Source organism: Buteo buteo, chromosome 18 (genome assembly GCF_964188355.1).
Source record: "Buteo buteo chromosome 18, bButBut1.hap1.1, whole genome shotgun sequence".
NCBI classification, from domain to species: domain Eukaryota; kingdom Metazoa; phylum Chordata; class Aves; order Accipitriformes; family Accipitridae; genus Buteo; species Buteo buteo.
In genome coordinates, this window is record NC_134188.1 from 27,259,313 (window position 1) to 27,277,410 (window position 18,098).

At 39.1% G+C, this 18,098-nt stretch overlaps 1 protein-coding gene across 2 annotated transcripts in view; it reads right to left on the reverse strand.

Moving 5' to 3' along the window:
• UVRAG (UV radiation resistance associated) overlaps positions 1-18,098 on the reverse strand; it is a 94,352-nt gene that overhangs the window by 48,965 nt on the left and 27,289 nt on the right. For both annotated transcript variants that reach the window (XM_075050252.1, XM_075050251.1), the window contains exons 6-8: positions 16,379-16,464; positions 2,771-2,876; positions 322-448 (exon numbers count right to left, since the gene is read on the reverse strand). In XM_075050252.1, coding sequence (XP_074906353.1) covers positions 322-448; positions 2,771-2,876; positions 16,379-16,464 — 319 coding nt within the window. The remainder of the gene's footprint in view (positions 1-321; positions 449-2,770; positions 2,877-16,378; positions 16,465-18,098) is intronic.

The following is an 18,098-nucleotide window of genomic DNA, read 5'->3' on the forward strand; positions in this document are numbered from 1 at the left end:
CATAGAATTTTAATTAAGCACAGATTTAAGATTGCTTTAGAGAGGTGCCATAGTAAGAAGTTATTTAGAGACAGGATACTAGAAACTGCTGTATAGAATTCAGTATAACACAGATGGTGAAGAAATTATATATAGCTGCAAACTTCAGATAAAAAAAAACACAAGCACATTAGAGCCAGACAAAAAAAAAAAACAACAAAAAAACCCAAACAAAACCCAGCGCCTTAATTTTCATCACCATGATCATAAGCTGGGCTAAGACTCCTCTGATCAGCTGATTATGAGTATCTGCAGTAGAAGCAGTAACATTTCTACACTCACCTCTGTCATGCAAAGTACTTTTTTCCTTATGCAACAATGCTACTTCTTGACCAAGGGCCTTCTTCTGCCTCTCCAGTTCATTACGTAGCACCAGGATCTTCAACTGTAAACATTCACTCTCTTTTTTCTATTGGAAGAAAAACAGATTAAAAAAAAAAGTTTTTCTGCATACAAGCAGTTCCATAAAAGGGCTAATAGGAGGGAAGGAAAAAATAGGACAAGACTAGTGTCTGCCAGACTAAAAGCTGAGTTCACAGATTACCACGGGCAATAGATTACCAAAGACCCTAAACATTTTGCTGCTTTGGAAGGAGAGAACCTCAGCTGTGTCCCACAGTGCTTGTTCCTGCTATAGGATGCATCTCCTCTCCTGTGCTCAGTGACGCAACCTGGCCCAGGGCAGAAACTTAGAGAGGAAGGAGAGGTGGGAAGACGCTTCAGCAGGACAAGTACAGAGAAACTAATAGCAGAGCGCTAGCAGCATGACGAGCATTCATTGCCTGGCAAAGGGTTCAGCAACAAGAGGGAAGATGAGCAATGAGGAGTCTACACTAAATTGAGATAAGGAGCTGGGAAAAGGTTGGAGATGTCTGAGCTGCACTATGAGATCTAATTCCCAGCTTCAGGGTGATGAGAAAAAAAAAAAAGGATACAAAAGCAAAGAAGACACAGCAGGGAGCAGATTATGTCATTCCGCACAATTATATCTGAAGGATCTCTTCTTTAAAAGTTTCAGGATTTGTCCTGTACCTACTCTACATCTATTCCTGTGTTTAAAAAGAATGTTTTTTTCTTTGATCCACTGTCTCCACTAAGAAATTGTGCTGCTATATGCATAGCAAAGCAGAATTTTCTATTATAAGTGGGTTTTTTGCTTTCTTTTAAGGCAGAAATAACTACCATGTTTAATAGATACTTATTGAGAATAACTGAAGACAGATTCAAAATGGAAAAGAGAAGTTACATCTCTTCAGTCCAATCATAGCCCTGATAGAGCTCAAAGCCTGAAGGGGCAGTCAGACATACTTGTGAGCAAGTCTTGTGTAAGTACTGCCAGACAATGTCGCTTTGTGTAACTCTGCCAGCTTTCACTTTTTCAAGTAGTTAATGGAGATAATGTTACTTCAACACTAGCTGCCTGAAAAAAAGTCAGCTCTTGCTGAACTCTTCTTTCCACTTCATATTTCCTTCAATTACACATGTATGCTGAGCCTTCTGGTTCAAGACTGCAGCAGGAAACATGACTCAATATTAAGGAAGGAAACTATATATAGTTCACACACTTATAAAGGGGAATGGAAGCCCAACAACAGTTTCCACTGTTAAAAAAAGGAAAAGAAAAATAGGTAATTATTTCCTTATACCATAGACCATGGTTGCTATGAAATTGCATCACATGTACAATCATTGACATTTTTGGTTTTAGTGTTCTTCATATAGTTTTGCTCACACATATCTATAAAGGAAAAGCCTTTGCATACAGGGACAAGGATATCCATAACTGAAAAAAGGATGGTTAAAAACCTCCTAACAGCCAAGATACCAGCAGAAGGCAAAGAAGCTCTGGGTTAGAGTCACTCACAGGAGGTGTTATACTGCCCCTTAAGGGAGTCAAGTACTTCATTTTTTTGTCTACAATGCAACCCTGTAATTAGAGTGGGTAAACACACTCCCGTTTTCCTATTTTGTCAAACCCTTAAACCAGTTTGACACTTTTGGAAATTATCTGAGTACTCTCAACCCAGAATCTACCTTACAGCAATAAAGTAATTTCACATCACAAGTTTCCTCCTTCCTATGCAAGGCACCAGACACATGCCAGTGAGAACCAATATAGTGAAATCACCATGAGCCACTCTTGTTCTGGCAACTCACTGCTTTGAACGAAGCTCAGTCTTTCTGGGTGGAAAGTAGAAACTACTGCCAGTACACTTTTTTGGAGAGGGGAAGAGGACAGGCAAAACAAACTGTCAAAAGCTATTGCAAGATCTAACATAATTGCTGCTTAAAATGAACGTGTCACTTGAGTGACAGCTTTTGCATGAATTCTATTCACCCAAAGGGAGCAGGGTGCAAGAAGATACAGCCAGTAGACTCACCTCACTCTAAATCCATCATAGGTTGCTGTCAAGATGTATCTAAATCATCAAAAGTTTGTTTTTCCTGATAAACCTCTTTCATGCACTGTGCAATGTTTACACTTTTACATTTTAAAAGCAGTTATACAAAATAAAGGTAAAAATAGGATAAGCAATCTATCAACCCATCTAAGTAACATACACAAATCTAAAATCCATTACGTTACACTTCTCAGATGAGTTTCCATTTGAAATGACAGGTTTAAATAAAGATTTCAAGTTCAAGTGTTAAAAAACCAAGCTCATGGTGAAGACATCAGCCAGATGCTTCAGCAAGCCTGTAGAATATGGTTTTAAATAATCAAACTTACCAGTTCATTGCTTGTAGATGTACATCTCAGCTTTTCTTCAATCTCCCTTCCTATTTTCTGAACAGTTACCTGAGTCTGTTTAATTGCACACTGGGCTCTGTGAAGCCTGTAAGCAGAAGAGAAGTTACAGCTGTACAAAAGGTTCCCCACACGTGTCCTAATGATGAATGCGCCAGCCGCCTCAAAATCAGCAGCAGTAATATGAATTCAGATTGTCAGCTTCTATTTTGAAATGAAACATTCAAAGAGGAATCAACCTGCAGAGTTTAGAAATGAGTATCCAAAGCAAACCAGCAAGTTTCTAATTTCGATCAAGTGCCAGACGTCCTTTTCATTTGTTAAATTCAGTCAGATGTCAACAAGGCAACACTCTAGGTAAGAGGTAATTATAGGGATCTCATGTAACAATTATCAAGTTATAACAAAGTTAATGTCAAGACAAGGATACACACAACAGTTACCGTGAGCATTGTTAACGTAGGCCAGCTTTAAAAAAAGTGCAAGTATCCTATAGATAACACACAGCTACCAAGGCCACGAGCATGAAACACCCTTCAGTATCCCCAAATATGCTATGGGCCCTTCTGTAACAAAAACATGGTTTTCTTAATTGAAACACATTTGAAGCGTGAAAAGGATAATGATTACATGTTTCTGATCATTAGCCCTGGCTTTAGGGTGAAGAGGGAAAACTGATTATTAGCCATATTTATTGAAAAAAATCAGGCAGAGGAAAGGAATAGCAAAAACAGGTCTAAGAGGCATTAATATCTTTCTTAGAATTAACATGGAGTGGAAATTAACATATTTATTAGGAAAAATTAGAGTTGGTCTGCAGACATAGACTGCATCTTTCAAGGCATGCAAACCCAGGCTTACTTTTCCCATCAAAAGTTTCATTATTAATGACTTCTCCTTTCGTAAGGATATTCTTCAGACAGCCTTGCTGCTGGGGTAAACACTTAGCTCAACTAAGGTCTTGTCAGAACAGCAAAAGCGGTCAGATAACCTACTGTATGACATCAGTGCTTTGCCAGGCAAACATAATGAAAAGACCAAGCCTGCTTCAACGCATGCTTTAACGACCACCTCCACTTTGCCAAAATTAAAAACTTCTGCTTCTTCATAGAAATGCTTAATTTTACTAAAGCAAGGCTACAAATTTGCTGTGCACCAAAAACCAAAGCACTAGAGCACAGAGAAGAGGCTATTCAGCTCCTTCCTTTTACATTCCCTAATCTTTTGCAGATTTATAAGCAATTGAGGCATTACTATTTAAAGTTTTTGCCTAGCAGTTTTTAATGGTCTGTATGCAGCTAGACCAAGATAACCAGGCTACATGCTTCAAGTATGAGCAACCACAAAGCATTACTCCTTCTCACTCCATCTCCCCTCAGCATCCCATCTCAACTCAACAGCACGCGTTACATACTGGTTAATCAGTGTGAGGACAGTGCCTAAACCACCTGGTCCAGCAAATATGCGGAGAAGAGATTATACATGGACAACAAGGAACGAGCAGTGCTAGCAATATTAAACAAGATAATTGCAAGTTAGGACTTCCACATGTTATAACTCTAAGTGAATACACATAGGTCATCAGATACTTCTAGTTCCTTCAGACTACTGCTTTCCCTAAATGACACTCTCTGTAATAGATTTTTGTTTCAAATAATACTAAGTGATTCCTTTGGTTTCTTTAGAGCTTCTTGAACTGCTCATAGCACAAGCAGCCTAAGAGCTTTTTAGGGGTAGCTGTACCCCACCCAAATCACATATCAAGCAGCACGGCTCTGCTGGCTGCTACTGAGGGTAAGACTGCTGAGGCCAACAGCGCTGGGTCACCAAAGGCTTGGTCTCACATCCCTAATGGAGTACTGAGACCTCCTGGAAACACTTTTGCCTACTGGGAACTACTATTTATACCTCCCACCTTCCTGAATGCATCTTGAGGATGTTGGCTACGTAACATAGTTACACAGGTCAAAGCCAAGGTTTGCTGACCATTCTGAACATCATTTAGAGCTCTGCTGTCACATCATACAGCAGGGTCTATATTTCCTACTTCAACAGTTTCCAGTCTGCCTCTTTCCAAAAGTCTGGAACATTTTCTTTCCAGACATAAGAAAGCCTTACCCAAAGCTAAAACTTGTAAGTAAAGAATAATAACTGAGTGACATTTCCCTTTCCCCTTCATCTGATTTTATACTGGAAGAACATTCTTGATTTAGTCTGTTAGGTGGTTAGAGAAAGAAGTTTTACAAATTTTCACATCACACTATTTAGGTAGCAAAATCTGACTGCTGAAAGGTGTTTTACTCATTAAAAGAGTATTTATGTAATTGATAAATTGTCAGAAGGGTCATTTGCCATGCGAGTTCCTCACAGTGATTTGATCAATACTCAGCTAAAAACCTACAAATTTTGTAATAGCTTCAACTTCTTCTACCCATGTCCAAGTATAAGGAACAAACACCTATTCAGGCTGACTTCTCCAAACAGTACATACATTAAAATACTACTTCAATTTGGTGAATCTATATCTAAAGGTATATTCCTAACCTATAAAGACTGCTATACAAAATAATTCAGCAATCAAGTTTGTTTTTAATAAGAAATGGTTTTCTTTTTAAGCCAAACTTCATCCACTCATTTCTTGCAATATAAAAAAAACAACCCTACAGTTAAACTTGGCTGCCTTGATGCCAAATAGTGCCATTTACATTGCAAGACAGAAAACTTACTGATATTTTTTGACTCAATCCCAGTATGTTCACTGTTGTTCCAAGAACTTTAAAATGGTAACAGTAAGATCATGACCACATCCAAAGTTAAGCCTTCCAAGATTAAAATTTTAGGGGCTTCATGTCACAAAAGCAGCAACTATCAACAGAAATCTCCCTCCGCCAGCCAAAAAAGCCCTCACTGCACCCACACGGAAATCTTTGGTCATCCAACAACAGGAATACAAATTAAGCCATAAGGGCATCAGCATGGAAATTTTGTCCATCATTTCTGCATGCACAAGACAGACTTTGGTGGAGGCAATTATGATTGCACCAATGAATGGAAATCAATAAGTTGAGGCCATAAATCTGGATTAAAATTTATATATAATGAATGGAGAGAAACTTCAACACTAATTGACCGCATATTGTTTCCATTTCTAGTCTGAATGCAAGTCCAACGTTACAGCCTAAAGTTAGTACAATTTGTGCTTTAAGTACAATCTGGCTTGGTTTAGTAATTGACAACGATGAGCCAACTGATGGCATAATCTATATGCTATCAGCCAATGCAGGATTCTTCCTAGATTGTTCAAGAGGAGTTTTTTATTATTTTTTATTAAAATTAGCACTTCCATAGCACTTTAAGAGCTAATTCAGGGCTTCAAGAGGCCACTGGCCTGCTACCAAATTTCCTTCGGCGGTCAGGAAAGCCAAGCCAGTTACAGCAGAAACTGAACCCTTTTTAAAGAGATAGCTTAGCCAACAGTGTCGTCATCCTGTGTCTGCAGGCTGCTCTGGTGTCTCTGCAGCAGCTCACAGCCATTGTCAGCCAGCAGCAGAGTAATACAAACGTTAAGTGTGACAGATTTACTGCTGTTGCTTGGGGCCCTGAGAGCTGCTGTGCAATTGTCCAACATCAGGTGAGTTGCATGCTGCTGCCTGGGAAAGAACTGGAAAGCAAAACAGATATTAAGATTCCTTCCAGGGGAAGGCCACCCTATTACAGTTTGGAGGTGGAGATCCATGAAGCTGTTGTCCTACTTCCATTCTCATATCACCTGTTTTCTGAGATGAGGGAGACTAAGAGGAAACAAAATACTCTCCCTTCCTTTGGAAGTTTAAAAGGCAGTGGGATAGATACAAAAACATTAGCTACGTACTGTAAGCTAAGACCAACAAAAGCTGCATCCCTAATTGATCTAGGAAGAACCAGCGTGCAAAATTTCAACATCTCTCTTCTTCACTTGCTAGTTCCCAAGTTGCTGAAATACAGGCTATTTGGGGTATTTCTTCAAGGCTTTTCAAGTCTGACATAAAATTGTTCTCTCCCCCCCCCCCCCCCCCAAAAAAAAACAAACCACCCTACTTTCTACTACTTTCTACCTTGGCTGTAAGATTTTAAACAATGCTAACATACAACCTTCTGCCAATCAATTCAACTTAGGTACTGACTTGGAGGGGGAAAAAGAAGATGCCAAGTTTCGGTCTTCCTCACCATTACCGGATTTCTTTGCAATACCATCCTCATCTTGTTTGCAAGATCAAGCAGTTTTCCTGACTTCCCAAGGCTGCACAATGCAGTGGTCCAGCATAACTTGACTTTACAACTTGGGAATGTGCTGTAACAACACATTTGCTCTCTTTCAGCTTGCAGTAAGTTTGAGGCAAAGTTTGAAGGTCCAGCTGAAGCACTTTCCTTTAAGACACGCTGCAGTATCCTGCAACTGAGATATCCCTCTCAGTCATGAATTAGTCTAGTGATTTACTAGTTTATATAGCAAGCTTATTCCTGGCTGCAATCTTTAAAAAACTGAAAGCTGGAGTGTAGTGACAGTTGTGCCAATTAAGCTAACATATGCTTGTATTTACATTAATGAAAGTCTCAACTTTATTAGACATTTGATACATGATTTTGTAGTTCTATCATACACTCCAAATATCCATTTGCTTCTATCAGACACATCTGGGTTTTTCAAGTACAGAACTTAAAGACATAAATACATCAATTAATTACAGCAGTCACATACTACAGCTACTTCTCACAAGAGAAATAAATGCCTATGGTCGTATTTGCCAGAACAACCTTAGTTTACAATAAGACTAAATTTAAACTGAGAATTACTACCAGGGATTTAGAAAATATAACAGAACACTTCTGGCAATAAGTGAGATGTAGGATCCTGGAAGTAAAATACCCAAACCTATTATTAAAGAAAAAAATAATCCAAGACTTTCCTATTAAATAAAAAAAATGGAACGTATGCTACTTTATATCAGTCCAGAAATTAGATTATGGAGAGTGCCAGCCAGCTATAACATATTTTTTACATAGCCCCTTAAACCATCATTTGCTACATCTGCTTTCCCACAAGAAAAATTTTTCTAATTTATAATCATACAGTCCCTTTCCCAATTTCCTCAGAAACCTATACCTACAATTTGTCAAAAGCAGATGTAGGGCGAGAGAAGACAGTAGGGAGTAAGAAGAGAATAAAATCCAAGTCTGACTTATTCATTTATGGCATTAAACCTCTACAAGAGCCAGTGCTGTAAGAAACTCAAACAAGACAGTGCTGTTGAAGCACAGATACTTTCCGTCATTCTTTTAAGCAGTTTTGAATTGACTGACACATTTAAGACTCAAATTAACTTTCTGAATAATCAAGTTCATGTAGACACTGCAACACTGGATGCTTTGAGCTATTTGCCCCAGGAAAAAACATGTCTATCAGACTAGCAGCAGGCAACATGCTGGCCTTCAGTGTGAGGAACATTTAAAGTAGCTAGCTAGTATATAGATCACCTTCAATACACACAGGGCATGAACAGAAGAGGAGAGTCTTAATGTGAAGCACAATTTTTTCCAGAAATGAAGGCGCAAAAGCTAAGATGTTTCTAGTCTTCTTATTGCAATTCATAGATTTGACTCCAGCACTGGGATGGATTTATGGCTTGATTTTTTTTTTTTAAGAATAAATGTATTTGTGGCAAATACCAAAGGATGTTTCTTTTTGTTCTTTATACTGGTGCTTATCAGCTTATGATTACAGAAACCTTGCTGCCAGGGCAACAGACAGAATCACATTCAAGACACTGCATATAGTAGAATGGTAAATTACATGCAAATCAAATTTCCAAAGGGCATAAACATGTAAAGATGACACCTACCAAAAGGACAGTGACACTAGTAGAAGCCAACAGCCTTTTGCTGACATGTAACTTGCCAACAAATCTTACCACTGAGACAGTGAGCAAGCCTAAGATGAGTTCACTGCACAACTGTAAAGGAAGATGCATAAATTCAACTTGAATGGGTTACAGGCTCCACCCAAAAAGGGAAACAGCTGCTGAAGTTGATTGTGTTCTTCCAATCGCAGTCCACACAACTGATAAGGTGTTTGTGACACTTGAGCACAAGCCTTACCCAGTGGAGGGAAGAGAGGAGAAACACCAGTCAATATTCAGGCAACTCATTTTTTCAAGCTGCATACTGCTGCACTTTTTCCTGGAAGCCATCCCCAAACTCAAATCAAAGTGTACTTCCAAGAGAAGAAGAATTCTGCAGCTGAAGTACAGAAGAGAGATCTCCCACCAGACAAAGGGGTGGTTGTAACACTCACAGGAGTGTTCTGCAGCTTCTCAGTCATAGGTGCATTCCCTACCCTGCCCTGTTTTTAATTATCAAGGATATTAGAGCATTTTCCCCAATGTGAGATCTTTAATCCATTTTATTTGTTCTCAGTCAAAATGCAATATTGACTTTCCCTGATGTGGTTAGGTATTTCTGAGCGTTTTGGTGACATGACTGCATTCACTGAAATCTTTGCCCAGGCTGAAAGATGAAGCAACTAGCAGCACCATTCTTATGGCCATATCCAGGACAAAGTCATAACAAAAATAAAGAAGAGTCCCAATGCCATTGTTCAGAAAAATCCTCCTTCTTAAACACTTTCCGGTATCTGTTAGAAAATTATTTAGCTAAGCGCCATGCTCTGTTTTTCACCAACTCCAATAAAGCCAGAAAAAGGAGGACTGGGTTATGACTTTTAATCTAATTGAACATTTCTTCATTGATAAGGTCTTTTACTTGCCATCACAAATAAAAAAGCAGAATAAAGCTATTTTTGAAGTTCAGCACAGCTCTGTGTAATCTCTCTCTTAAACAGCGCTCTGAAACCAAATTTGATCAAGAGCTAGCAACATGCCTATCACACTTACACTAAAAATCTGCCACTGTAGGGGTGCTGTATTCCATATGGCATATTAGGAAAGCCGAAGATAAGAGCAGCAGCAGTAGAAGACTACTAACCCTGCAGTTAAGTTAACATACAAAAAAACTCCACCACTCTCTCTTGCTTCATGGACTGTTTCAACTTGCTATGACCCATGCCGCTCTCTTCTACATGTTTTGGCAAAAGTCAGGCTTGTAAATTGACTCTTCTGATGACTGATTAGCCTCAGTTTCCATATAGCTTAGCACCACACAAGTAACACGTCTGGGAACAGATTTGTCCAAAAGTCTCATTCCATAGATCAAAATCCCTGAAGAACCTCCCAAAAAAATTCAGATCCCAGTTTTCAATTTCCATCACTACTTCCCACGAAGACACCACCCTGCAATTCCAACCCACATGGTTTTTAGGCCAAGAGAGATGACACTTGTTATACTGTTCATCCATTTCAGTACTGCTTATTAGAGTATACAGAGGCACTCAAGAGGTCCAATTACAGTTCATATTTATTTATGCTGGCCTTAGGCCACCTGGGTTTTCATGTCCAAAGCCAAGGGGATGCCTGCCTATACAGTATGAAGAGCCAGGTCTTCCAGGTGGAAATCTTTCCTAGTTAGAAACATCAACAGGGCCATCACGGAAAAACAACCACACTTATCACTATCAAAGGGAAGTTTTAGCAGCGGAACTTACTGATGTAAGAGCACAAGTCACACTCAGAGGAATCCTATTATCCATTCCACACTTGAGACAGTGTATTTCCACATGTCCTGTTAGAGAGGGTGATGGCAGCAGCAGCATTAAAGTCTGAAAGTCTGCAATGTGAGCCAGCAATTTGACTGCTAAGATACTCACAGGAAAAGCTAGAACAAGGCACTGCAAGAGCATCAGGCTATTAGTGACAACCTTTTCCTGGCACGCACACACCATCTTCTCAGGACATGGCACCATTCCTACTGCGTGAACATCCATAACTACAACATTTAGAGAGGTTTTTGTTGCAGCCATGAGTTGGGACCCTTCTCTGAGGAAAGAAGAGCAAAGAAAAAAGCTAGAAACAAGAGACTTAACTGTCAGTGCATATTTAAAAAAATAAATAAATCTTTCCTACCTCCCCTTACCTCTATGCATCTACCAGCATGCTAAATGGAATAGGGTAGCAAAGAGCAACTCTCTATTTCCATGCAGTCAGAACTGCAGAGGCTAGAAGCTGAATCCTACTTACTGCACAGCTCCATTGGGTTCACTTCTTTCACGGAGATGAGGATGGAAATAGAGGAACATCAGGGAAGTTGAAAAGACAGTACAGGTTTGTGTGGCTCACCTCTGGGTTTGTTATTAGATGCTGTACAACCCCAAAAGTCAGAGAGCAGCTGACAGCGTGTTTTCTTCCTGCTTTCCCTCCTTTTCACTCACCAAACATTTGGACGCCTAAAGTTTGGAATTGCTGCTTATAGCAACTACGTAATAGCAAAGTCTGACTGAGCTACTGGCTGTCACAGGAAACTCTGACGTTGTTTAGGACTGACTTGTCTTGTGCTTCTCCTTAGCTGTAAACAGGTCAATGTACCCCTAAGATACACCTTAGCACAAAGCAGTTTAAGCCCATTAAGACCTTGCTTACTCTATCATTCCCCACCCAGAGAGCTTATGAAAAACAGCTTCAAGTTTAGCATAATTTCCATGTGTTAAATGTAGCTGCCCAAAGGCAGTTACTACATTTGGCACGTACAATCCCACTGATTCTATAGTCTCAGAGAAACTACTCTGAGCTACTATGAGTTTTTCAACAATACAAATGCTTACATTTTTCTCTATTTCTAGTTTTAGAGATCAACTTGTGTAAGTTCTGTTCATTCAATAAGACTGCTAATAAAGATGGAAGAACTGAAACACACAAGCAACATATCTGTTAAAAAGCTTCTTTCCTGAGATAGGTAGAACTAAACAAAAGCTGATTTTATATTGGGTCCCCATGTTTTAGTCCTGGTCATTTAAGGTAGTTGATTTTACCAACCTCTCGAAGTATCAGACTGCAGACAAACACTACCTACATTTATATTCTTAAATAATACTTCAGTGATAAGACATGCACTCTTCTTTAAATTAAGTTATATTACAAATGGCAAATCCTGAAACAAAGCCTGTCACTTGAAGCATACCCCTGGCCTATGACAGATTATGAAACCTGAAGAAGACGGGAATACTTAAGGCACTGCAACTTCAGATAATTTCTAGAAATTCTATTTCTTTTTGTCATGTATCAACATGCCCAATGCTCAACAGTGCACTGCAAGTTTCTTTGAGCCCCTAACCTAGAAAGTAGTAATTAGTTGCTAGTTCAGACGTTGAGCTCTGATCCTCCTCAGAGCAGTCTTGTCACTGGCAACCTTGGACCATTTAAAGTCACTGAACCTGGGCCATCATCGCCGTGATGCAAAATACAGGGAAACTGTTCGCTTAGTGTTATGATTTGGTTCGAAAAGTCATGTTTACTTGTCCAGGGAACTGCAGCCAGATTTATTTGCTTATCACCAGAACTGCGAGAACATTTTGTTTTTAATGAAGGCACAGTCTGTGTGGTCTCTGGAGTTGCTCTAGTTTTCCAGATTTAATCCACTAGATCAGATGTACATGTGGCAGTAGCAGAGGAAGCCCTTTAACACCTAAAAGTATTATTTAAATCAACTTCAGCCAGATTAGATATTAGCAATATTACAGCAGTTGCCTGGACCGGGTCTTTTACTCATCTCCAGCACTCAAACTGTACCAGTATCAGATTTTGTTGTTGTTGTTAAAAAACAATATTTTTTTTAAACAAAAATACAATCAAAAATGTTTTCAATCTGCACTAACTGGCTGGCTAAATAGCACAAACTTGCCATCCCATCTGCTTAAGGAATGGTTAAGCCATAGCGAAAGCTGTTTTGACTGGAGAGATAAAAATACAGGAAGCAAAATTTCAAAGGGCCAGGTTTCACTAGTTGTTAGAGCACTTCTTGTCTCCAGGCAGAATCTGGGAGGATTTCAGGCATTCACATACTTAAAGGCACAAAAGCTATTAGCAGGCCAATTCCTCTAAGTGTCACAATACCATGAAAAGCTGTTGTAGAATACAAGATACTACTTTTTGTATTTAGGAACTGAAATAAAATTTTAACTTACAGGATTTTAAGCCCTTTCTTTAGTGATTGTCAGCATATCCCATCTTCCCAACACCACTTAATACTGAAAGGTCTGTTTTTCAAAGTTTAAAGAAAAGAAAGGATACAAAACTAAGAGAATACTAAATATAAAGCTATTCCCATTAGTGCTGCAAACGTGCTGAGAGCTTGATTATGGAGACATGTCCAGAACATGACCTCAGATGAATTTGGCCCATCCTGAGTGTTATGTGAAAGGTGAAACGTGTTACTGTATAACCTATTACCACCAGCTACATAATATTTAGAAAGCCTTTAAGTGACCTCTTTTCAGGAAATGTGACAATATGGCCAAGGGACAAAAACCTCAAAATTTTAGCTTTCCAGTTGGGGTGGTTAATTTTTGTTAGTTAGCCTTTTTAAAACAAATGGCTGGAAGAACATTCGTCATTTCCATATGGCATGAACAACTTATTAGCAGCACTATGTTTGCCTGAGGATCTTGTCCCTGCCCCAAAACAAGAAGGTTCATGAGCTGCAGAGGTGCTGAGAACTTCCTTGTGTAAAGCTAAGCTGTCTGGGTACTTAAACTTTTCCTCCTGCTTAATTAACTTGTAAATCCATGTAATTAAGCATCTGAGCACACAGGCACTATTTTAATCCAACACTCAAAAAATTTTCTACTGTTCACACACTCTAGCATGCCTAATTAATTTTTTTAATCAACATAATTTGAGCCAAGCACGTGCTTTTCATTAAGGCCTATTCACAAGCTTTGTAAGTTTTAGCTATTCACTTCTAAGAAGTACGAAAAAAAAAAAGAAATAATTTCTTCCCCAAAAAGCAGTTTTGATAGTAGAGAAGTTCTCATTTTGCAGTTTTTCAAGAGTTAAGGGTTGAGCTAGAATCTGCACTCTCAATTGATTTTCACACTCTACAGCTGATCACAGTAGCTAATGCCACACCTGGCAGCACGGTACCATCAGAATAACTGGGATGCAGATACCACCATCACCAGGAATTGCTTCCTTTTTTGAGAAGTTTAAACAAAGCCAGTACAAGCTGTTCTTCATATTCATGTCTCATGGAAACATTAGGAAGTGACATGTGCAGCTCGTGAATTTTTACTAGACAAAAATCATATCATGAGAAAGTCTTCAAAATGCGGGATTTATGTGACCAGATGCAAACCTTTACGGTGTAGACACCTCCCTATTCTCTTTATAGCCAATGGACAGAAGCAGGCAGACATCAATCCATTTCCTCCCAAAGTACACGTCCTGTCAAATGAATCACCACTCAAAGTATGCCCATCTCTCTCTTCTGGTTCTAAGTGGAATATGCTCTCACAAAAACTATCTTTGGAAAGAATCCACGGGCTAGTTACTCAAGCCTGAACACCTGGAGGAGGTGGCAAACCAGACTGCTTGGTAGGAGAAAAAGGAAACCTGACAAGAAGAGACTAGAGATTATTTTAAAAGAAACAAACGCTATCACCAGTCTTTTGAGCTAGATATCAAAAGGTAAGCAGCAGTAGAGAAAGTGTACCTGTAAAAAAGCAGAGTTAATGTGAGAGATAATAGAAAGGATTCTGGACTACACAGCGGACTTTGCCTCAGTTCCCAAAGAACTTTCCTAGCTAGGAAGGAAACAGGCAAAAATAGCACCTAGGTATGGTCACAAATTATAACTTCTAACTTTTGCTGGAACTAGACAATGCAATATACACTGCTTGATAGGGTATGTAGACTCCACTGAAATATAATCAGCAGCATTCCTGGTGCTGAGGTCTGGAAAAACTGTTCCTTTTAGGACAAAGCAAAAACAGAGGAAGTCTTAGCTCAGAGGCAGGGCTAAACAGGAGCTACACCCAACAGCATGCCTAGAAACTGTAAGAGACAGTGCCTGGACTCTCACCTTCCCAAGACTGAGCAAAGCGCATGGTTCCAGTAATCAGGTTTCAAAACAGCACTGGTGAGCATCCAGCAAGAGGAGTTTTATCAAAGCTGACATCTTCATTTCTTGTCAGCTTTGTGATAGACAGTCAGACACTTTCAGAAGAAGGACCACAGTTCAGATTAGACAGGGTTAGACAGGGCTCCAGTTGGTCAAGTCCATGACCACCTGGTATAATAGCGAGAGTTTTTTCTGGAGCATGCTTCATACTACAAAGAAGTGCAAAGGAAATGTGAAAAAAAAATGCGTGAGCAAAGCAAGCAGGATGACGGGCACACATTTTCTTCTATTTAACAAAAACTTAATGTTAGGTAGCATAAGAGTTCTCTTCTAATAGACTGTGCCAGAACGTAATCAGAACTTCATTAACACGCCCCCTGGTTGTTTTCCGCTAAAAGTACAGAAGACAGACATTTCAAAAGCAGCCTTTAGTTTAAATACATTTTACAGAATCAAGAAACAGCACATTTAAATTTTAAGAGAGCTTATAAAATAAAGACTTCTGAATAAGCAACCTAGAGTTAACTTTTCCTACCACTTTCTTCACTTTAGAATAGAAAGCTAATGCTTTATGCAGGCAACAGTGACACCTACTGTTAACATTATCAAATGGATTCAACTTTTACAACAGATAAAAAACCAAATGCATTTTTCCAAATACTTTTGAAAGCATATTAAACATTTCCTTTCTGAGGGTTTCCTTTGTAGCACATCTATTGCTATTACTGCAGAACTGAAGTTATCTTGTCTTGTAAACTGCCTTTTAAATACAAATTCCTCAAAACCAACCTACCAACAGTGTTCAAAACCTCTATTATATTTCCCCACAGCTAACATTCTTGAACTATTATAATTAAAGCAGATCTGAAAAAGGTCTTCTTGTTTACCTTCATACTAGCATTTCATGTTTTTCACCACCAGAGACACCTAAGTAATCACCCAAAAACGCAGTTACCATACCTTTCTTATGCCATACATGTGTTGGAGTAACTGGGGTCCTGACTATGCAGTGCCTCTTTTCTGTATTACAAGGGAGAATTATGCAAAAGGTAAATTCAATTCAGTGGTTCAACGTTAAAAAAAACCGCAACACCACACACACACACACACTTAGGTGTGCAGCTGTTTTGTTCCAGCTATGGGATCATTCTACCAAGTTAAAAAAAGCAACTTGCCAAAACTTATCATTGTTCTAATTTATTTAAATACATTTTAATTTTGTTGAGGAAAAGAGAGTAGGGGCTTTCCACATAAGATCTCCAACAAAGAAGCTCCATGATTTCAACATTCACGAGGCAAGTCCGTGGTCTCGCTCCACAGCCAGCTCTAGTTCAGAGCACTCAAGCATCCATACAGCAGAAGCCTAGAGACCACCAAGGAAAGTACACACATCAAGGCCCATCTCCTTGCTACCAGTGGTAAATCAGCACGACTAGATATCTCCTTTGCACATGATAGTCCGGAAGTTTTTTTAATATCTGGAAAGGGTCCTTCCACGCACACTACAGAATTTACAATAGCTACGCAGAATATTCTCAAAAACCTTACCTAAGCAAAGAGAAGACATCGTAAGAGTTACGAACACAGTTCTGATCCACCTGGAGAAGACTATTCTTCAGGGTACCTGAGTGATCCTTAAGGCAAAGAAAGAATGTTAATTTAAGAATCAAAAATTTTTCCATCTTGACTAAAAACAAGCATTTCTGGTAAAAGAACAAACTATCTTGCATTTAATGTATCTTAAATCTATCTTCATACAGTTTTATGTACGGTAGGTAGAAACAATTTAAGGTGCCAATAACACCAAGTTCAAGTCTGGCCTACAATAGCACTTACCTATAAAGACGTTAACAACCCATCACTTTAGCTGTGTTCTAGACCTGGAGTGTGTTTTCTTGAACTTTATAATCCATTACTGCACAAATTTTATGCACAGAAATACTGAAGGATGCAATTTACAGTACTGCCATTCTTCAGCTTCAGATCTGAGAGCCTATTCAGTAATGTGCCAGAGATGTACAAGACCACAAGATAAAGCTCTATTCTTTATCCATGCTGTAACACGTTTAAAAGATCAAAGCAATCTTAGTTTTGAATGATGTGAACAAGTTTCTGGAAGTTACAAAAAAAAACAAAAAAAAAAACTTATGTCATTCTTAAGAGACCAAAGTGTACATTCTGCTCAAGAGGCATCAAAGCAGTAGCAGACAAACCGCAATTCTTCACGCTGCAAAGGTCAGATACTGAGCTTTTCCATATCAGGTACAGTCACACAAATTCCTAGAAATGCCACAATCTCAGAACTGTTTCTTCACGCGATAAAGCGAATTCTAAGTAGGTCAAACCACCTGGCAGCATTGTCAGAAAGTTTATGGATTGCAGGAAAAAAGGCATTTATTTTAGTGTATGAAGTGGCACCAGCTGGTACACATGATCAGTTAATTTTCCAACAGTGATACAGATATACTCCGAGTACCACAATCCCTGCCTATGTATTCTTTCCTGCCTCAACAGGATGTTTCCATATAGAAGACATTGAAATGCAGAGTTACACGTCAACATCTGCTGACGCAACCGCATTTGCCACAGGCCATGCAGCAGACATTCCTTTCCACCAAAAATAAGGTTCCACCTAAATAAGTGTGAGATCTATACACTACATTATGCATCATACTGCAACAGAGGCACCATATCATCAGCTGTCTTAGCTCCTCATTTCCATTCTCAAGATGTTGGATCCTACATGCTGAAATCCATACATATATCCACTGAAAAAATACCAAAATAAAGTCATCCTAATGCCTGAATGAACTAGGATGGTAGAAAACTGAAAATGCACAACTATCAGCATCACCATTTTACACCATGAAGTTTATGTCATTTCAAGAAACACTGCCTTCAGATGGCAAAGTGCAAATTTTTCAGAGAACAAGTGGAACAGCCTAGAATAACTAGTTTCAGGAAGGAAAGAATTTGGAGCAGCAACATATTTTAGCCTTTTCTTTTTCCCCTGTACTACACTGTGTTGAAAGGAAATTCCCAAAAAGTCAGACACCACGTCGCCTATACAAACTGTTCTACCCCGAGGAAACTTGCAGTATGTGCAATGGAAGCATTTCAAACTTTGTTATTAGAAGTGTGCGCTTTGAAAGGGGAGTTTGTCTACTTCTCTGCCACAGCACTTATTAGGTATAGGCACATGTATTTGAAAACACACAAACAGGCTTTGGTTGTGCAAAGTGGCCAGGGTCTAGCTGCTTAAAAAAAA